Source organism: Gymnodraco acuticeps, unplaced genomic scaffold (assembly GCF_902827175.1).
Source record: "Gymnodraco acuticeps unplaced genomic scaffold, fGymAcu1.1, whole genome shotgun sequence".
Taxonomy (NCBI): domain Eukaryota; kingdom Metazoa; phylum Chordata; class Actinopteri; order Perciformes; family Bathydraconidae; genus Gymnodraco; species Gymnodraco acuticeps.
The window spans coordinates 1,644,750-1,662,236 of NW_022990459.1; the positions used below are offsets into that span (position 1 = coordinate 1,644,750).

The window sequence follows — 17,487 nt, forward strand, 5'->3', positions numbered from 1 at the left end:
CTAAAATAATAATACATGGTATTTATGTAGCTTCTCATAGTGCTCAAAGACGGTTATGTAGTACATTTATTGAGGCTTATACAAGGTGGCAGATTTGAAGAATATGTATTTCTGTCGCCTTTAATCAGTAACGGTTGATCTGGCAACAACTTGATAAAACACTGATATGGCCTCTGCAGTGTTGAGGTTAAAATCAGTAGCAGAAAGAGAAAAGTAATGATTGAAACACTTGTTGATAGACATCTTGTACGGCTTAAAAAGGAGTCAAATTAGATAGTCGAATAAGTGAGAGAACAGGCAACTGTATTAGGGTAGATACAAGATTTATCAAATTGTTTCACTCTTGAATGGACATTTTAAAAAGGTTGTTTTATTCAAAATGTTCAAAAAAAACAAAGGTCCATCCACAATGATTTCATATATCAAAAATATATCAATGGGTCTATGGCTACATAGAGAGAAAACGCAACATACAATATTCAAATATGTACAAGTTGTATGTCAAATTAGCAAATTCATTATATACACACGGACTGTTGTCACGACTACGTTAACCTAAAGATAAGAACACAGTCGCTTCAGAGTCGTCAGTGCGTCGCAGTGCTTTGATGTCCACATGATAATATTCAGTCCGGTTAGTGTGTTTAATGATGCTCCTGTTAAAGTGCAACAGTCAAGTGCTGGGACAAAAATGTAAGTCTTAACGTCCATTTTTTATTGGCTGTGTGCAAATACTCCTGTAAGGGGAGAGAAATCACACATTAACTGACAACAACAAATGATTCAGCAAATTACTCATCACTCCTGATAAATGCAAACTGGGCCGGGGAAGATGTATTGGCTTTACATGATATATATATATATATATATGGGCAAAGTATTAATATTTCTGGTGAATTCTAACATAAATATAGCTGTTAAAAGGAATATTTGTATATCAATTACTCATCCTGTTGTACCTGAATGCAAATCATTGGTTTTTCTCCCCTACCTCCTTGCAAAAGAAGATTCCAAAAACTCAACTGCATTCATACTAAAACCATACATTAATATATAATATGTCTCCATTAAAAGTATTTTCCTACTCGTCTAATTATTCGTAAGGGGTTTGAAATAAGTTTCCAGCGTACGTTTAGTGTGTACTCTGTCTCTGGATTTTAGAGCCTCTGCCATTCCTGGGGTCCTCGCAGGGTCTTTTCCCACCTGACAGAGTGGAGACGTGGTGTTCAGGTCCTGATGTAACATAGAGAACAGTTTAGGAAGCTGCCCCAGAAATACAGTTTTACTATATCTGTTACTTAATACAAAAAAGAGCTTATGATAAAGGTATTGGACTTCACAGGCTGTTTCTAAGGAGGAATTTCCATCCAAAGACACATCTTCAACCAATTCATATGTTTGAATAAATATAATACGCTGTAGTAAAATGTGAAGCTGTGCACCATTTTTGGTATAAAATAATGTGATTTTTCACCTTTCTGAATTTTCTGTACACCTTGGCTGTAACACAGCATACTGCTACTGTTGCCTCCATAACCTGGAAATCAAGCAAGATTCAAGGATTAGCCAAGAAGTTATCAAGAAATTCACAACAACATAAGGGTGACAAAATTAAGAAAATACATTTGATATAAAAGGGGAAGTTACACATTAGGCATTGAGACCAGTGTGAATGTATTCAAACAGATGAATACATGTGCATTAGCTGAGGAATCCTACCCTGCTGCTGTGAGCTGCTGCTGGTTTGCGTCTCCCCCTGCATCAACTCATTGACGCCGCTCTGCCAGTCTCCCTGCGAGGGAATGCCCATCTGATGGCCTGTGAGAGAAGACAACACATTTTAATGTTGTTCTTCGACACAACTTCACCTACAGAGACTATGGCGTAAGTAACAAAAAGCTATTGCACATATTATACCGCTCACCAGATGGAGCTGCAGCAGCGTTGTGTGTACCATCAGCAGACAACCCCATCCCTTCAGAGGACGTCTCTCCGTTACCGTTAGAGATGGAGGGAACTGAAGCCAGAAGACCTGAAGACACAGACAGACAGTCAGCAGCTGATACAGACTATAGTTACTTTAGAGCAGGGGTGCCCACACTTTTTGGGCTGGTGAGCTACTTTTGAAATGACCAGCTCACCGAGGTCTACCAACCAAAAATAAAATCCCAAATTGCAAGGGTTGCTGAATAACACGTTTTATTTATACATGGGATAATAGGGCTGCAACAAACGACTAATTTGATAATCGATTAATCTATCGATTAATGAAACGACTAATCGACTATTCGGACTATTACGCCTTGCACAATTTCTCAAACGCTCTTATTTAGCCATCAACTTTTAGATGTAGCTTGAGGTTGTTTTAGGCATGTGGAAACTAACAATGAAGACAATAAAGATGAATACTTGATTCAAAAATACATATATTATTAAATTAACAAATTGTTTACAAAACTAACATTGCTTTTTATTTAAATAAAATAAATAATATTTCGCATCAAAAGAAACAACAATGTTTTAACAAATCCTATTAAATAATGTGATGACAGAACTGTGAACAGAATAGCTGTAACTTTAACAAAATAAAGAGTAACTCAGTTTCCTCTAATCATTAACCCATGTTTGTATCATGAGTTAACTCCGTGTGTTGCTGCTAGCATACAGAACACCTGACGGGGAAACGTTACTCGTGTAGGGGGCTACAGAGCTGCTAGAAAGACAGTGGAACCCGGTGCATTCCTCCGTCTGGATGTGGAGCGCTTTTGATAAATGTTTCGACACATTGCTCGTGTTACCGCCCTCACATGCTGAACTCTCTTGGCAAGGAGCATTGTCCTCCTCAAGACGGGTAACATTTAACCTCACCTTGGAGCGCTTCTCTCCGCCATCTCCGCCGTGTGTTTCTGCATGTAGCAGCCGCGTGTGTGTAAACTGCCCCGCCCCCTCACGCACAGACGGGGGAGAGAGAGATCTCGTCTGGATCGGAAAGATTGAAAATACACCGACCATAGACGCATTTGTTTGTCTTTTTGCATGTTAGAAACGAGTTGGCGACACTAAGACTGCGAGATAATGTTTGTGTAGCAATAATACAGACCTTTCTCTTTCTCAACTCGCTACTCGGAGGGAAGTCGCTGTCATATGCCTTGTGAACACTCCGATAATGCCTCTCCACGTTACCTTTCTTTGGCAGAGCGACGCTTGCTTTACAAATAAGGCAAATAACCTTTGAATGTGACACAAAAAAATATTCTTCCTCCCATTCTGGGTGGAAGTGGTTTGTCTTTAGCTTCTTGCTCGGTCCCGCACTCATTTGGTTGTTTGTCTCTTGTTTGTCTCTTTAACTTAATTTGAGTTTTCCCGGCACTTGACTGATTTTGTATCATTCTGGGTTAACAGACTGGAAAGCGATAGGTCGCTTTTTCTGTCAATCAAGTAAACTCCTGAATTAAGTGGCAGGGAGGCCAAGGGAGGAGGGATCAAACCCTGTTTTGTCTATTTTAACGGAGCTGGATTTTTTTTTTTAAGAATGACTCGCGATCTACCAGCATTGCCCCCGCGGGCGACCGGTCGCCCGCGGTCGACGTACTGGGCACCTCTGCTTTAGAGGTTACCTAACCCTAGACCTGTAGCACAAGGCAGGTTCTTGTTGGCTATTTTCTTTTCTCTAAAGGTTATAAATGTTGACATGATTATGTTGACGGTCTTAAGAATGCCTTGACCAATGAGATTTAAAAACGTATTTAATTTTTTTAAATGTCATTGTAGTATTCCAATATTATTATAACTATTTAGATACATATTTTTTATTTGACTGCTTTATTTTTATTATTTTTTTCTGAACAGATTTTTCTCTATTTTATTTCGCATTCTTAAATTGCATTAAAACATTTGTATAATACTGAAATGTTATCTAACTTTTTTGTGTTGTTAGAGGCAGGCAGGGCAAAATGGTCTAGGTCATTTTTAAGTCTACATTTAAAAAATAAGCAATGACCAGTTATTTATATTCTGAAGGGTAAAACCTGCCTCAGCATTTAAACCTGCATTATTTCTTTAAATAACTTCTTAAAAACTCACATGTATTAACTTTCCTCTGGTTAAATTGTGGTGGTATAATAAATATTTGTAATAAGTGGATGCATCTGGTGGTCTGTCCTCACCGAGGCCTCTGTAGCAGGACAGCTGCTGGTAGATCTGCTTCATCCTCTCGATGTTGAGCCGGCTGGTCTCTGCGTGGTTCACCATGGGTTTGGGATAATGCACTCCAATGATACACTTGGCTGCGTTCTGCACACCTTCTGGAGCGTTCCAGGGATCATAAATGTACTTGGCTGGAAAGCCTCTGAGAATGGGCAGGTAGCGCCTGAGTGAAGAGATGAAGAAGAATTTATGGGGATGTCATTTATCGTTGTGGTATGATTTCATCATGACACAGGTTAAAAAGATTGTTAAACACCTGAACTGTTGTAACAACATCCATAACATTCATCTGCTACTTAGTAATTATTTATCTATTTATCTAATATATCATTCCAATAGCTTGCATATAGACTCTTATTTCACTATTTCACTTTTTTTAAACTATTTTTATTTTTGTATTTACTTTTTAATATTTACTTGCACCATATTTTTCTGTTTTTCTGTATTATTGTGTTTCACTGTTGGAGAAGCCTGTGACCAAAGATTTTCATCGACATAACTACTCTGTAGCTATGTTCGTATGACAAATAAAGAACCTTGAACCTTGAAACACTAGCTATTAAGATATCAATTTAGCATCCCAGCAACAATTAAAAGGTATCACTTTCTCAGCATACCGTATGTAGTCTCCGTTGGGGTCTGTGCGTCGGCCGAAGCCCACCGGGCAGTAGCAGTGGAAGAACTGCTGGAAGAAAGAGCTGCAGGAGAGCCACATCCAGCTGCCTGCGTTCACACTCCAGTCTGCATCCAGCAGCAGCTCCTCGAACACCTGAACACACACACAAGCCAAGATGTGGTTAATATCACATAAAGTAGTGTATACATTTGGATTTCTTTTCTAAATAGCTTTAAAAAGGGTATATTAACCTCATTGTTGGCATGTTTCTACGGCCAGACATGCCTTAAAAAACTTAATTCCCTGTGTTCTCCTGTAAAATGTGTTTTGATTCAGAAGGTTGGGTCATTTTAATAATCAAACGTGGTCATTTCAGTAGGAAAAGGAAAATGTAAATTGCAACAAACTAAAACAATATTGAGATATGAGCAAGAAAGTATATACTTAGATGAATTAATTAATTAATTCAATGCCTTATAAGTATTTTTAAAGGACCTGTGGGTCAACCTGTAAGAATGAACAGAATAACAAGTACAAATAGAATTTAGAAATAAAATGTAGATAATAAAACTTGCAAATGTCTACCTTCACGCCCTCCTCCCAGCTGATCCACAGGTCCCCCCGGGTCAGGAAGCAGGCGACGGCGTGCCGGGCGAGGTGGTGGATCCAGCCCTCCTGCCTCAGCTGCGTCATGATGGCGTCTATCCAGGGGAAGCCTGTGCGGCCCTCCGCCCACTTGGTCAGCGCCTCGGGGTTCCGGTCCCACGGGATCTGAACACAGATGGGGTTGCTCTCCATCGTGTCGAAGCAGGGGTTGTTGGTGGCTGCCGTGTAGAAGAACTCACGCCACAGCAGCTGGCCGTAGAGCGAGAGGGGGGGGGGAGCTGTTCTTCTTCACCTGAGGGGGGTCGAGAAATGACATCAAGATCATTTTCGATTAGTTTGTTAAAATCAGGAATAAAGCCTGAGTGAAAATGCTGAGTATTAGAGAAGATACAGAAGTCTACAAAAACAGCCAGGCATACATAAATATATTTATAATAATATATTGTTCTTAATCATACTTCCTTTTTGTGACTGTAACGGTTTGCTTTTGAGTATGAATTCATCATCACACCACAAGAGGAAGCTAGCGCAACATAGAAAGACGTCACCTCAATACAGATAATAAATAGGGAACCACTAGATAAAGTAACCTAAAACCCTTTTTATTATTTGATATATATACATATAAATACTCCAGTAACAGTGCCTGAATCCTTACCAAAAACTAGCCTGAATTAAATGCAATTCACAAACAACTTATTCAACATCCAATTCAATTAGTTTTCTCACTCCATTAAATAGGAGATGTAGATCATCAAATAGCAGTGTGCCAAGAGACAGTAGACTTCTATAAATGTTTTTATTTTTAATCCAAAATATTATAAATGTAGCATGAATAATAAAAAGTCCAAGACAAACCCTCTAATTTGTAACATTTTAACCCACTTTAACCATTACAGTGTTCATCAGATATTTTAGATACTACATTTGTTCATTAATATGTTCAGATGTGTTTTAATGACTGACCTTCTTGTACAGGTCGGTGAGTTTGAAGTAGAAGAGGCGGCAGGAGAGGCAGCCGAAGCGCAGGTACGGGCTGAGGCCGGTCGGGCTGGCGAGCAGCGAGTTGGCGTTCATTCTGGGACGCTCGAAGTTGGCCACCCACGCCTGAAGGACACAAGGAGAAATGATCAGGTATGAAAAAACTTGACAGCATGGTGTTATATCACAACAGGTGGCAAGGTTTATCGAAAAGAGCCTTACATAATAAGGAAAACATGTTTAGTCAATAGCTAGAAGTAGCTGGTTTTTCTTTTAAATAACAAGAAAGAAGCTAGTCCTTCTTTATCTGGTTTGACTGACCTTCCTCTCCAGATGCCTCTCGAGTCGTGTGAGGGCCTCTGTTTCTCCCCCCGGCCACACAGCGGAGGACAGACCTTCAGTATCAAAACCTGGAGGCATCACATTTAAAAAATATAAAAAATCTGACTATAATGTTGAATAATTTAAATGTGTGGTCATGCTCTATCTGAACACACACCACAAAGATTACTGATTCTCACCCAGCTCCTCCAATGAGGGGACACCAAACTTGTCATCGTGGTTCTCGGACAGCGGCGTCCTGCACTTCCCCATGATGTCCGCCGTGATGGAGTCTGCAGGCTCCTCCACCGCATCCATCCTGCTGATGAGGGTCTGGAACCGCTTGTAGGTCAGAGGTGACTGACCCCCATTTAACTCTATGATCCTGCAGGAGAGAAAAGAGAACACAAAGAGTCAAACACCAAATAGACACAGAGATAAAGTTCAATGTACATGCATTAAGATGTCACGCGGAACCTGGATTTTAAAAATTTTTTTTTTACAAATTCTAACAACCTACAACCCCCTTTTTTTAAATAAATACTCCAGTAACAATGCCCTTATCCATACCAAAAACTAGCCTGAATTAAACACAATTCACAAAAGCACAACAACTTATTCGACATCCAATTAAATTAGTTTTTTCCCCATTATACATTTTCTCATGCATTTTGTTTTATACATTTTACTGTTGTTTATGTGTAAAGAACTGGAACAAATTAAGTTAAAAGTATTGCTGACATTTAGCTTAAATGCTTTTTCCGAAATAAGTTATTGTGAAACATTCATTTGATTTATTTGTTTTTTATGTCTGTTTTTTAATTCTACTTTCCAACAGCTGCACTAAATATATTTCTTCCTACTGAAGAACTGGGTTTTTCACAACGAAAATCCTAAATGAAAAGAAAACCCAAAAAGAGTTGGCTTTAAAGCAAAAGTGGTAAAGGGGTCAGGGGTGGAATGAACTCACTTGTCCAGGTCGTAGAGTGTGTGGGAGATGCGGACAGTCACCTCCACACCAGCCTCACAGGCCAGTTTCTTAATGGCTGCATCTCGTTCTTTCCCGAAGGGCTCCGAGTCGTACTCAAAGGACAGACGAGAAATATTCCATTCCTGGAGAACAGGGAATTAACAAAAGTTAGCTACAGAATAAACTAAACAGGGTTTGTTTAAGGCTTTAATGGTGAATCAGACTTCACCTGGAAGAGTCTGGGAAAGACATCAGTGGGTTGGCCTCGGATCACAAACAGTCGAGAGTTGAGTTTACGGAGGCTGGAGTCCAAGTCCTCCAAACTCTGCAATAAGAACCTGAAGGACAACAGGGACAGAGTAACAACATACAGCATTCAAAAACATGACAAGTAGAAGCTGGAAAAAGAGACCGTGTGTTACTTTCAATCAAAGTTTGGAGGTTAAACAGCTAAATCTGTTTAGGTTCTAATCCAAGAATCTAAAAAATATTCTTGTGTCCACAACATGGTGCAGACACACAGGAAATCTTCCAGGATTTAAAGTTACCTGATTAAAATCAAAATTAAAAGTATTGTGGTTGACAGAGAGGAGACAAGTGCTAGTACTGTTACAAAACAATGGACGTTTTTCTTGTGAAAGTGAAATGCCGATTTAATTTCACTAAATTCCACTGTCCTTACACTTGCACATACAATGCATACGTGCGGTTTTAATGCCATTTTATTCACGTTAATGAGGATATAAGACGAGATCAATATAATTTAAGGAGGGACGTAAGCATTTGGATTCTCTACACCCAATCTGCAGGCATTGTGTGCATCCTTTTTTGACAACTTGATGTGAAAAGTGTTCATACTGGGGATTTAAATTAATCTCCCAAAATAATCCGAAGGTTCTACAACGTGCGCAGAAAGGTTTGACCCAGATAATGTCTGGAAGCCGGGGGACACAGGAGGACAAGCAGCCATCTTATTGCTGCTGAAGAAGCTCATTTTGGATAAATATGTCCTTGTTGTTAGATAACAAGGGGGAAAAGGACATCCTTGAAACTATAAAAAAATAAAATGCATGAAAGCAACTGCTGCAGGGGACTCTATTTTAACAGTGTCCTGGTATATGGCTTTATATAACTTTAAATAATCTCTCTCTCCATTTATACGGCAATTAATCCCAATAATAAATAACTGTCTGCAACCTTCACCTCTCACATTATCACTGCAGTATTTTGGACCTGAATATAGTAGAACTACACAGTGCAATTGAACATTCATCCCTTCAGAAAAGCCTAATTTAACTTCCACTTTTCATGAATAAAAGTGTGAAATGCTTCGGCAGCAGAATGTCTTATACTGCAGTGTTACTTTCAAACAGCATGTTGACCTTTACCGTTTTTGTCAGTGTCCCATTCACAGAATTGACTATGATACATGATTAAAATCCAACTGGTTCGTTAAAATTAGAACTGTCCTTTGTTTTTATGTTCCTTACAAAATAAGAAACCTTGCCATACACACACCTGCTTGCAGACCGAGAGGCAGTATGTTCTGTTGCTATAGGTACCACACTCTGTAGGAGGCTTCTTGTATCATCCAGGTCTTGTACTGATATTAAATCCGGCTCACTGGAGGCATCAGGAGGCAGACCCAGTCTTATCTGATGGCCACTGAAAAGCCCTCTAATATCTCAGCCCAGATGTATCCTGCCAGTCTGGTATTGAGTCCCGGCATATCACTAATAAATCACAAATAAGCTTTTCTGAACTCCAGGGTCAGCATAACGCTACAAAGACAGACCATCCTACTAGAAAAAACGCAGCAAGGGTTAAGCTATGTTTATCTAGGGTGATAAGATAAAAACAAAGCTCTTAGCAATTCCCAAAAATGTTCATTTGCTTTTATTTTAGACCAAAAGATAAATGTATGAATATTAAAAAGAAACTAATACAAATTAACAATGAAAATCATTGTTGGTTGTAGCCCTTGTTTGGGCTAAGTGTCATGATTCACAATATGATTTGTAGGCTGTAACATCTCTGCAACACCATAACACTTCATTAAGAGTGGTTTTGAGACATATTTAGCTTTTTAAGTAATATTGCCTCCTGCTATTTGGATATTGCATTGGTCCACAGTAGGTTTCAATTGCTTTTTTCAGCCCTAGCTCACGCTGTTACGAGAGTTAATAGGGGTCGTAAGCAGCAGCAGAGGAGGAAAAATAGTTCAAAAAGACTATAGAAGGTTCACTACTAACACACTGACCTACTTGTACAATGCATGGAGATGTCGGTGGAGAGGGAAAGTTATTGGAGGTTATGTAATCTGTGATTGGCCGCCTCCTGCACTGAGGATAGTCCCTACATCTGCTCACTGATTCATAAGCTACTCTAATGATAGCAGGAGCGTGAGAACAAGCGCTAATTACAGACGCTACAGGCTATAGTGAGCTTCTGATAGCCTTCAGCATTATCATCACGTTGCATCAGTGTGACAGAAATGTTCCAGAGCCTGATAACTATCAATACCACTATTTTAGTGTTTAGTCTAAGTGTCATAAAAACCTGTTAGTTTGTTGTTGTTGTTTTTTTAGAAGGGGCACATTAGTCAATTTGGATTTAGACAGTACAATGTGTCATTACAATACAAAAGTCCTTCAGTGAATCCTGCCTTCATGCAAGTTATAATGTTCAGGTATGTTGAAATTGTTTAGAAGTGGTGTTGATTTAACTGTTAGTTTAGAGGTGGTAGGCGGCACTGTTAAGTTGTATTAAGCGATAAAGATGACACATTTTCATACCTATGGCCTTAATAAAGAAGAGATTTGGAATCTCACATTTTATGTCGACTTCTGATGTTAAAGAAATTAAAGGTAATGAACCAGGGAATACTGAGTGATCTGCGTGGGAGCTCTGTATCGTCACCCCAGACTGCTGATGCATAACTGTGGAAGGGTAACATGGACGCTCCTTAAAAGGCTGTCGGTGCTGCTGCCCTACTCTTCCAGTGACGGCATGGGACCAATATGCAAACTAGAGCGCACAGTGGCCAGGAGAGGATGCCCAAACATCCGGCGAGACACTGACTGCACTGTGAAGCTCAGAGCTGTTCCATTCTGCTGCAGCAGGTGTGCATATGCAAGCCTTAATACAGGAGTTCCTAAACAGAGGCAATAAGCTGGCTGCAGGCTACAGCACACGTGTTCGGGGTGGTGATGAATTAATGTTTGGGTCACACAGAGCAGGCTGGCTAAATAAGATGCCAACGAGGTTCAGCAGGATTGATTTTAGGGCTATAAAGCTGGAGAATAAAGCCAGTGCGTTTGCACAATAAAGCCAGTGCGTTTGCACAATACACTCACATAACACCTCACTCCTATCTTGAGCCTGTAAAGCTTCATACACCAGACTTAAAAAGCATGTCCCTATCTTGACCTCAAACATGCAAACACTTAATGAATTCAGGAAATGTCAGTTACAAAATGTAAGTATTATTCATGATTTGCCTCTTTACCAATGGTGTGTGGGTATTAGTGTTGACATTTTTCCAACTATTCAATAATCGTTTAAGTCTATGGAACACTACATGTAACGTGAAATCTTCAAATGTCTTCTACTTATAGTCCTAATATGCAGATAATCTAACATGTATCACAAAAAGAAGTAAATCCTCTAATTTGACAGGCTAACATCAGAAATTACTGAAACAATAGCGTTTGTTTCTTTACTATTACATTACCACTGTGTCTAGGCCAAAATAAATCAAAGACATGTCCCTATTTTTATCTCAGGACTTAGCACATTAGTCACTTTGAAGAGTGGAAAGGTCCATTTCTGCCAAGTGTCTACTAATCCCCATGGGAGAATTAACTAATGTCTTTGACACTGCATCAGTCCAGTACCAGCAGTGCTGCTGCTGTAAGTAGTGAGAAGCTATAACGTTTATAGATGGCAATCCATTTTGGATCACACATGAATTATAGTTTAGCAGGGAAATTAGGATCAACATGCCAAAATAGTGTTTACCCAATTTAAGATCTTACTCACCATTTAAGAAGGAGAAACGACCCATTACTTGTTACCACTATTTATCATGTACTGTATCTGGAAGTCAAGTGATGTTTGGTTTATGATAATTAGAGTAATCATGATGTAATGGAGGAGTGCAAACCAATTATCGCTCATCTTATTGACAATTTTATCAATGACTGTTCATTATGGTGTTAACAAATATCCAAATGATGTCTGTACTATATCAGTCATAATCCAGATGATGTAAAACAAACCGTTTTATGATATTATCTGATTGAATGTAGAGACAGACAATGTTTATCTTCTGCAACATTTAAGAGGATTACAATTTCCTTCTGTGCCATAATAAACAAAACATACAGAGTGGCATCTCAAGGAAACACCTGCTGTAAACAAATTCAACATGCTGTTCAGTGGCGTTTCTAGGTGTACAAAACTGGGGGGGCAGAAAGAGGTCGGGGGAGAGAGAGAGAGAGAGAGAGAGAGAGAGAGGGGGGACAGAGAGAGGGGGGGGAGGAGAGAGAGAGGGGGAGTGTCAAATTACATACTGAAGACCACAGGAGCAACACTGTGAGCGCATACATTTACGTACACAGCGTGGGGATATCATAGTAATGCACCTTCATACATGGAGTAAAGGTCACCATCACAAAGTAATTCTTAACAATAACAACAACCGTAATGCTTTAGCATTAAAACACCATAGACCTGTAAATATAAGGAAAACACAGACACTCATCATCGAGGTCACAATATCAATCGATCCAGCAGAGGCCAAACACAGAAGATCAACAAAATATATGACATAAATGAACTTACCAAAGCTGAAGGCTCACTTGAAAAGAAAAGCGGCACGGCGGTCCTTCCTCTGACAGAATGTGTCTATCACTTTGGGGATGAAGTCCTGTAGTTGCTGGATCAACTGGCTTTCAATTGAAAGCATGGCCAATGCGTTAAGTCGCGGCTGTCCCATGGTGTTGCGAGTGAAAGTCTTTATCCTTTTGAGGGTGGAAAAGTTCCTCTCTGACTCGGATGTCGTCATCGGAGTTGTCACTATTATTTTGACCAAAATAACAGTCTCAGCAAACGTATCCTCCAAGTTGTTCTCGTGAATGGATTTTATAGAGACAGGGCAGTGTTTCCAGTGTGAAGCTCACTGTGGCGGTAGAGCGTGGTCAGCTCAGACTTCAACTTCTCCTTGTTTCCCAACGCAGGCCACAGTTTCACGGCGCAGTCAAGCTCAGGTGTAGGAAATGACAGGACATGCTGTGGGAAGAATGAGCTGTCAACAAGCTTTGCAGCGATCAAATGGTCACTCTGTGAGAACCTCTGTTCCACCTGTGAGATGACTGTGTCACAAGCCTCCTTCATCACCGGCGCTGTGCTGCTGACTCGTCGGCCTGGCTCGTCTGTTCCATCATGAGCAGTGGCGGCCAATGCATCAGTTTTCTGCCTCATTTTCTGAACATTTTCCTTGAAACGGCAGAGCGCGCTGTTGATCCCAGGTGCATCGATGCTTCGTTTTTGCAGAGTGTTGTATAGAACATCCACTTCTGGCATAAGCAACGAAAAAAACTCCAGGAGCTGCATAAATGCTCGGTCCCGCAGTTTCTTTGACAGGCCGTATGCCTCACTTATGGTGACCGCATCCCATCCTGGTTGTGCGCGTATATGCTTCATACACTGAAGTAGTGCATCTCGGGTCTCCCAAACCGCGTTCACAGTTCTGCTTTTAAAGTTCCATCTCACAGCCGGTGGCCGTGGGATGCGTCTCTGTGTTGCCTCTGCAAGAGCTGCAACACGTTTTGGAGCACCGGAGAAAAAAGTGGAAAAAGCAGTTAGATCTGCAAAAAACACCTTCAGGATGCTCATCCTTGCTGAACACAGTTGCTGCAGGGTCAGGTTCAGTTGGTGGGCGTAGCAGTGAACAAACTGAGCGTTTGGGTACGTCTCCTTCATCACCGTCTGTACCCCGCGCACGTTACCGCTCATGACGGCCGCCCCGTCATAGGTCTGAGCGATTAGCTTTTCTTTCAGCTTCAGGGGTTCCAGAACAGCCTTGATGCTGTTAGAGAGACCTACACCAGTTTTGTCCTTTACTTCCACAAACTCCAAAAAACGCTCTGTAACTGTGAGGTCAGGCATAATGTATCGCAGCACAATCACCATTTGCAATTTACAGGAGACATCGGTTGTCTCGTCGGCCTGAACGGCAACAAATGATGTGTTGTCCACTTGCTTGGCTATTTCCTCCCTGTACACATCATACATGCAGTCCAAGAGTTCATTCTGTATGGTGCTTGATGTCCCTTTGAAAACAAGCTGAGCTTCGTAGTGCCGTTGAAGCCTGGAATCGCCCTCACACATTGTCTCGAAAATTGACCTGAATATCCCTGGATTCAGAGAGTCCGCCGACTCGTTGTGGCGCCGCAGTGCTGTCTCACATTTCCCACACAGTTTAATACAGGTGATGATCCGACCAAGCACGTACCTGTTTTCTTCCACCTTCCTATTATGAGAATCAATGCCGCGTCTGTAGGCGCTGTCAATCTGAGCTGCAACATTCACCCTTCCAAGTAATCCCAATTTTACGGCATTTTCCAAATGACTGTTGCTGCTCTCATGCTTCATTGTCCTCTCCGAAAGATGCTTTAAGTCCTTGTAACCTGTCCTCGACCAAGTACCTTGATCTTCACCAAAAAGCAGGCAAGGAAAGCAAAAGAGGGAATTCTTCTGGATGCTCGCCGTTAGCCATTTCTTTTTAGCAAACCACTCAGCGTTAAACCCACGTTTAACTTTGCCCGCAGTCTGGACCATTTGGAAATCCGGTGGATGGTGGGCTAAGTGTCTCAAATGTGTGCTCCAGTAAATGGTCAACTTCATTCATTTTCTTTCAGTTTTTTACTTCTTTTAATCGCTGGTGATGTTAGCTATATGCTGCTCTCTCGTCTCCTCTTCAAACTACACGTGACGTTTCGCAGCACTGCACACGTGAGTACTTACAGCCAATCAATTCTGAATTATGTGAGATGACGTATGGTGGGGATGGGAGCACTCTGCCCCTACGGTCATTATTTTTTTGCCACACACATTCAATAGAAAAATACTCTGAGCATGCGCAGTGTAGTTTTTACAATCACCGTTCACTTAGACTGTGAGAGGGAAGGGCAGGATCGGGTTTTGTCCCACATGGCTCTAAACAGCTCAAAACGGCACTCTAGACACTAATTAGAAGAACACAGACTAAAACAGAAATGTACAGACGAATCAGATTATTAAACATGACCTTAAAATATATTTTATATGTTTTTTTATTTATTTTTTAGTATTTTTTTGTAATCATTATTTGTAATACTTTCTTCTGACACTAGGTGGGGCTGTGCCCCACCTGCCCCTAATGACCCGCCGCCACTGATGCTGTTATGTTTTACATGCTTTATGAAAGCTTTAGCGCAAGTTCAATAAGGAAGACCTAACACGAGTCACTTACACGTCACTCTATGGCTCCCTTCCCCCCTCATTAAATATGAGGGCGTCACCCCTCAGCAGCCAATAGCTGCACATGCTAAATGCCTTAAATGCCTGCTCTTCCTCCCTGTCAGTTGTCATTTGCAGATGACCGCAACCCGCCTCCACCCCTCTCGCCTCCAGTCTCCTCCAGGACAAAGCTAAACCTTCCTTCTTCAGACCGGTCTCACCTACTCATCACCACCACCAGTGTCTAGACCCCGGGGATTTCATCGGAGCGGTTCTTTCCCTCCTGAATGATTATCCTGCAAACCGGGGCCTAATCGCCAAACACCATTACATTCTCCTGTTGTATTATCATGGCAATCATTTCATTCATATGACGTGTAAACAATAAATATGTAATTCTTACATCACGTCTCTCCGGTTTGAACTATATTTGGTATGTTGTGTGCTTTTCTCTTGGAGTCACACAAAACATTGTTGTATTTTTTAATAGATAAAGGTGCCAATGTGTGCACCAACAAGCACAACAGATATTGCATAACAGTTACAACAAACCACAATAAAGAGTCATCAAGGGGTCAATAGGGGTTATTATCATAAAGTAGAAATACATGAAATAAATATATTTTTAAGATGCTGACAACATCAAAATAGTTTCCAACCGCCTAAACAATTAGTCGACTCATCATTGCAACTTTATTAAAAAGGCACAGAAAAGCCAGAAACATCATTTCTTAGGGGTTGGAAGTAGCATATGCTTGAAAAGTAACCGAAAATAATCATTGAATGTCCAAAAATCGGATATAAGCACAAAAACACAATGCAAATATGGCACAGTACCTGCATTTGGTACAAGAAGAGTAACAAGAGGCAGGGATTTAGAATTATATGAAAATAAATCACAGCATCCAGATGTTCATGGATTATTTAATGATCTGCAAATCATTAAAAAAATAAATCATCATTAATTTTAGTCTATGAAACGTCAAAACATTGTCAAAAATATGCAAAATGTTCAAAAATATCACAATAACATATGATCAAAAATAATCACTCGTGATTATTATTATAATAAGAGAATATAGGAATTGTTTTAATACCTTTGTTTTGTAAAAATGATTTAATCGATTATAATTTAAAAAAATCTAAATTCGATCGATGTATCGACTAATCATCGGATATAAGCACAACTACATTATGCAAATAAGGTACATTGCATGCATTTGCTGCAGGTGGGGTAATGGGTGGCACCAGACGTGCATGGATCACTGTGAGGGGCTATGTGAATGGTGCCTCCTCTGTTACAATGAAATGCATGTAGCCTATGCACTATGCACGCGTGTGTGGATGCTCACCTCCACCTGTTGATGCCAACGTTGGAGGATCCTGCGAACCAGGGGTCGAGGATGTAGACGCAGCGGACAGTATCCGCCCCCAGCAGGGAGTCCTTCAGCGACGGGTTGTCGTGGAGCCGCAAGCCCTTCCTGAACCAGTGGATCGTATTAATGACCATTACTCAAGTGGACGAGTCCTAGTTTTCCTTTGTGTTATTTAAGTCTATTTTCTTACTCCAACTCACTGTTTGATTACAAAAAATATATCGAAGGAGGTCAAACCAGATCACAGGGAATCCAAATGTCAAAATAAAAGTATGTTTTTCAGCTCGTATGCTGTTTAAGCATACGGCTCGTTGCTCTTTAGTGACGCAGTCCAAGTTTGCAATTAACCTTGTTCTAACAGAACTTTTTCCATAATGTCGAAGAATTTAAAAACAGTATAGGCTGCTGAATCATTTGGGCAAGATGTGCAAGCCGGTGGGCTTTAGGACCCAGTCCGCTGACAGGCAGTAATCTCGTTTTGCGTTGTATAACTGGTTTTTCTGAAAAAAGCGTGTATAATGATGCACTACAACGCTTCTGTATAGCCTACCTGCACTCTGAATGAATAGCAAGAAGCAGAGGGATTAACTAGCCTGTCAATTCAAATTGTTTCTGCTATCGGTCCACCGTGGAAACAGGCTGCTTCTCGCCGTGTTATGTAAACACGGTTCCTTCGATATTCTCAAGAGAGTCGTCCTAAAACAACCTGAACATAAAAATAGCTGTGAAAAATCATTCTCCGTCCCGCATGAGTCTTCTCCTGCACTGTCAGTCGGATGTTTTTTAGTACATTCTCCTCAAAGTCCACGAATAGATGATCGATCTTCTCGCCGCACCTACAAGTCTGACCCCGCCCTGACTAAGCTACCAGCTTTCTGATTGGTCTAAAATGCTCAGTGCGCTCTCTC

The 17,487-nt window shown here is 40.7% G+C and overlaps 1 protein-coding gene across 1 annotated transcript; it reads right to left on the reverse strand.

Moving 5' to 3' along the window:
• Positions 1-89: 89 nt before the first annotated feature.
• On the reverse strand, positions 90-17,463 carry LOC117552441 (cryptochrome-1-like). Its single transcript, XM_034225850.1, is given in 15 exon segments — positions 90-737; positions 1,131-1,233; positions 1,475-1,537; positions 1,720-1,818; positions 1,925-2,032; positions 4,167-4,369; positions 4,824-4,975; positions 5,408-5,701; positions 5,703-5,720; positions 6,395-6,535; positions 6,731-6,819; positions 6,931-7,115; positions 7,701-7,843; positions 7,930-8,038; positions 16,556-17,463. Coding segments are annotated over 14 exon segments (1,863 nt in total). The 5' UTR covers positions 16,714-17,463; the 3' UTR covers positions 90-737; positions 1,131-1,132.
• Between the last annotated feature and the right edge of the window lie 24 nt (positions 17,464-17,487).